This window comes from Myotis brandtii, unplaced genomic scaffold, assembly GCF_000412655.1.
Source record: "Myotis brandtii unplaced genomic scaffold, ASM41265v1 scaffold1270, whole genome shotgun sequence".
NCBI lineage: Eukaryota > Metazoa > Chordata > Mammalia > Chiroptera > Vespertilionidae > Myotis > Myotis brandtii.
The window spans coordinates 539281-544414 of NW_005354465.1; the positions used below are offsets into that span (position 1 = coordinate 539281).

General features: G+C 38.3%; 1 protein-coding gene across 8 annotated transcripts in view; it reads left to right on the forward strand.

The window, feature by feature from the left end:
- The window catches only part of UBAP2 (ubiquitin associated protein 2), a 117279-nt gene that overhangs the window by 35141 nt on the left and 77004 nt on the right, over window positions 1-5134 (forward strand). For all 8 annotated transcript variants that reach the window (XM_014534238.1, XM_014534235.1, XM_014534236.1 and 5 more), the window contains one exon: window positions 3605-3744. In XM_014534238.1, coding sequence (XP_014389724.1) covers window positions 3605-3744 — 140 coding nt within the window. The remainder of the gene's footprint in view (window positions 1-3604; window positions 3745-5134) is intronic.

The window sequence follows — 5134 nt, forward strand, 5'->3', positions numbered from 1 at the left end:
AGTCAGTTACCTATAAGGGAGTACCCATACGACTGTCAGCTGATTTCTCAACAGAAACTTTGCAGGCCAGAAGGGAGTGGCAAGAAATATTCAAAGTGATGAATAGCAAGAACCTACAACCAAGATTACTTTACCCAGCAAAGCTATCATTCAGAATTGAAGGTCAGATAAAGAGCTTCACTGATAAGAAAAAGCTAAAGGAGTTCATCACCACCAAACCAGTATTATATGAAATGCTGAAAGGTATTCTTTAAGAAGAGGAAGAAGAAAAAGGTAAAGATAAAAATTATGAACAACAAATACATATCTATCAACAAGTGAATCTAAAAATCAAGTGAATAAAAAAATCTGATGAACAGAGTAAACTGGTGAATATAATAGAACCAGGGGCATGGAAAGGGAGTGGACTGACAATTCTCCGGGGGGAAAGGGGTGTGGGAAGTGACTGGACAAAAATCGTACACCTATGGATGAGGACAGTGGGGTGGGAACTGGGTGGAGGGGAGCTATGGGGGAAAAAAAGAGGAACAACTGTAATCTGAACAATAAAGATTTATTTTTTAAAAAAAGTATTTGGAAATACCTATAATCCTAGAAATCTCTGACCTGTTTTGGAATATTTTTAAAAAAATATATTTCATTGATTTTTTACAGAGAGGAAGGGAGAGGGATAGAGAGTTAGAAACGTTGATGAGAGAGAAACATCAATCAGCTGCCTCATGCACACCCCCTACTGGGGATGTGCCTGCAACCAAGGTACATGCCCTTGACTGGAATCGAACCTGGGACCCTTCAGTCTGCAGGCTGACACTGTATCCATTGAGCCAAACCGGTTAGGGCTGGAATATTTTTAAATGGACTTTAATAGAAACCTAAGGGCTTGTTGGGGCGATCTCCTATTTGAATAATTTGCTTTTATTTTATTTTTATTTTTTAAAATTTGGGGCTCTAGGTTAGGCAAATTTAGCCAGCTTTTTTTTTTTTTTTAACATGTTTTTATTGACTTCAGAGAGGAATGGCGAGGGAGAGAGATAGAAACATCAATGATGAGAGAGGATCAATGATCGGCTGCCTTCTCCATGCCCCCTACTGGGGATAGAGCCCGCAACCTGGGCATGTGCCCTGACTGGAATCGAACTGTGACCTTTTGGTTCATAGGTCGACACTCAAGCACTGAGCAACACTGGCCGACCTGAATTATTTGCCTTTATACTTCTGTATTACAATGCCAAAAGATAAAATGGTCCTGAACTTGCCATTTTGATTTTGCATGTTTGAGTATTTTATCAGGTTATATTGTTCTTTTTTAAGGTAATGTTTTTCAAGTATACATTATTTTTAAAAATATGTATATTTTTGTTGATTTCAGAGAGGAAGGGAGAGGGAGAGAAAAACATTAATGATGAGCGAGAATCATTGGTCGGCTGCCCCCTGCATGCTCTCTACCGGGGATGGAGTCCACAACCTGGGCATGTGCCCTGACTGGAATCTAACTGTGACCTCCTGGTTTCTAGGTCAGTGCTCAACCACTGAGCCACTCCGACGGGGCATTAGTTGACTTCTTTTTATTTCTGAATAATACTCAGTTGTATGGTTGTGCTATAGATTATTCACTCTTTGAAGGATATTTTTCTTATTTCCACTTTTGGGGGACTGTGAATAAAGGTGCTATGAGTGCTGTATTTAGATAGTTTTTGAGAAAAGTGGCCCATGGCTATCCCAAGTTACAAGGAGGCTTAGAAATTGAGTATTTAACTTTTTGCCTTCTTTACCAGAGGAGGACAGAAAAAATGGTATGTTGTAAATGGATTTTCATAGCTAATTCATGGTGTCAATTGCCAGCAGCTGCTGCTTGGTTAGCTCTTTTGTTTTTGTTTGGTTTGTTCCAGGAGCTTCCCGAGTTTGAGATACTGCATATGTGAACTAAACTTTTTCTCTCATCACATTGGTTGGTATCTTTGCTGAGTGTAGAATTCTAGGTTGGGAATTAAACTATGGTGTTTGTTGCTGCTGCAGCATGCTTTTAAGATTGTAAAATGTATAATAATGAAATTATTAAACAATAATTGTCCATTTCCCCTACTCCCAGCCCCTGGTAACCACCATTCAACTTTATGAATTTGATTATTCCAGATAACTCATATAAGTAGTCACATAGTATTTGTCCTTTTTTGAATGGTTTATTTCACTTAGCATAATGTTCTAAAGCTTCATCCATGTTGTAACATGTGTCAGAATTTTCATACTTTAAGTTTGAATAATAAGTTATTCATTTTATATATATAAATATATATACCACATGTGCTTATCCATTCATCTATCCATAGAAACTCATGTGGCTTCCACTTTTAGCTATTGTGAATAATGATGCTATGAACATGGCTGTACATATAATCTCTTTAAGACCCTGCTTTCATCTCACTTATATGTGGAATCTAGAACAAAATAAACTAATGAACAAAATAGGTCCAAGACATGGATGCATAGAACAGAATGACAGATCTCAGAGGGGAGGGGGGTGGAGGGGACAGGAAGAGATTAACCAAAGAACATAAATGCATATGTGCATAGCCCATGGACACAGACAATAGTGTGGTGAAGGCCTGGGGTGGGGCAGGGGCTGGTTGGAGGGGGGAAAAGGATGGGGAAATGTGGGATATCTGTAATACTGTCAATAATGAAAAAAAAAAGACCTTGCTTTCAATTTTTTCTGTCTTGTTTGTATTACTGGAAGTGGAATTACTGGACCATATGGTAATTCTATTTTTAATTTTTTGAGTAACTGCCATGTTGTTTTCTATAGTTACTACACTGTTGTACATTCTTAACAGCAGTATTTAAGGTTTCTAATTTCTCTGCATCCTCGCCAAAACTATTTTTGATTAACCATCCTAATGGGTGTGAAGTGGTATTTCATTATTATAATCATGTTTTGGTGGCATATTATATTTAGTTATATGCTTGATACTTAAGTAGGTATCCAGTAAATATTTGTTGAATAAAGTAAAAATAGATGCACAATTGTTTTGTCTCTTTTGAAGATTTGTTGTTGTTTTTAAGAATTTTTGTGAGTTTATTTGAGCCAAGCTATTGATAGTTGCTGGGAAGCAGAATCTCAATGTATTGGAATAATGCTTCTGAGAATGGCAGTTTTTCACCTTGTTTTATACAAGATTTGTTGTTTATAAGAGGCTTTTGCATTAGGTATGTCTTGCTTCTGGATATCACATTTTGCATTGGATTATTGCCAAGTAAAATTTTTACTGGATGCAGTTTTTATCTTTGTGTTCAAATACCAACTGCAAATGGGAAGAGCAGATAAAACTATATGCAGTATAGTGGTAAAATAATTGCTGGATAAAATTCATGGTATTTGAGATTTTTGTTTAGAATTACTGTACTTGTAAACCTTAGACTTTAGATTGCGTTAGTAAAATTGGCTTAAGAGCTGCCAGGAAAATCTAAAATCCTAAATGGTTGTTTTCTTGAGAATTTCTATTCGAGAGAATCTTTGACTTATCTCATGTTTACTCCTTGCCTTGTATTTTATCCTTGCCATTTGCTATGATTGCAAGTTTTGCTCACCATGCCTGCTTTCTTGCAGATTTTCTATTTTGTACGCACGTTATTTTGTATATACTGTATATGATGACTTCAGTGAGCAGTGACCGTTCCCGAGGTGCTCGGGAAAAAACACAGATTTCAGCAACACAGGCAACACAACTACAGAAACAAGTAGTGCAGGTAAGTTTTTGTGAAAGTCTTGTGGAAATTAAGGGCACACATGTGCTTTAATGTTCTTCTTTGTAGGAAACCTCAGGATTTTAAATCTCATTTTAAAAAAGTAGATAGTATGCCCTAGCTGGGTGACTCGGTTGATTTTAGAGAGGGAGGGAGGGAGAACAAGAGAGAAGAAGAAAGAGAGACAGAAACATTGATTGGTTGTCTCATATGCATCCTACACTTGATCTTAGCCAAAAGGCCGAGAAGCGATTCATATGCATCCTGACCAGGGATTAAACCTGCAACATGGGTAGTGCCCTTAACTGGGAATTGAACCTGTGACCCTTTAGTGCATGGGACGACACTCCAACCAGCTGAACCACAGCAGCCAGGGCATGAATAGCCTCTTATCAAAGATGAAATAGAAGTTATGAAAAATCATAGGTGCAACCCTGCTAATAATGAAAGCAATAAATTAAAGCAAATTTTATTTGTTTATCAAATAAGTAAGGATTAAATGCTTGGTCTTTTCAAGGAGGGTCAAATGAAATGTGTTGGGAATGTAAACTGTCTGTTTCCCACTCAAGTAAAGTCCTTGGGCTGATTTCCAGAGAATCAGATTCTCCAGACTGGAGGAGGGAGGACTCCCTTCTTCCCAATGGTTGTCCCTAAAAGTTTTTCCATGGGCCCTTTTGGGGATGGCTCATTTTCTCTAATTAGAAAAAAAACTGCCAACTGAGTTGAGGGAAGGATTTCTAGGCCCGTAGATTACTAATTTTTCTTTTAATAAAACTATTGTGAGAATTTCTCAAAATAGTATTATATATTAATAAAACTGCATGTACATTTATCCATTAATCCCATGCTGGGAAAATATCCTAAGGAAAAACCTTAATCGGGAGGCTTTATTTTGTAAGATGTTTATTGCCCAGTTCTAAATGTCCATAGAGGAATTCTGAGGTAACCTATCTAGGTAGCCGGTTGTAAGAGAGAAATTCATGAGCTCTCATGAATCAGAATAAACCTGAGTTTGGGCCCTGGGTCTGCCACTTTACGAGTAAGTTGATTCACTTAAGTCTCTTTGAACCTCAGTTTTTTTTTTTTAATTTATTTTTTATTGTTGGCAGTATTACAGATGTCCCTCATTTCCCCCGCTTTGTCCCCCTCCACCTAGGCCTCAACCCACCCAGGCCTTCACCACACTATTGCCTCTGACCATGGGCTATGCATAACCTATCTAATAAAAAGGTAATATGCAAATCGACCATCACTCCAACACAAAAGATGGCCACCCCCATGTGGACACAAGATGGCCGGCAGGGGAGGGCAGTTGTGGGTGATCAGTCCAGCAGGGGAGGGCAGTTTGGGGGAACCAGGCCTGCAGGGGAGGGCAGTTGGGGGGAACCAGGCC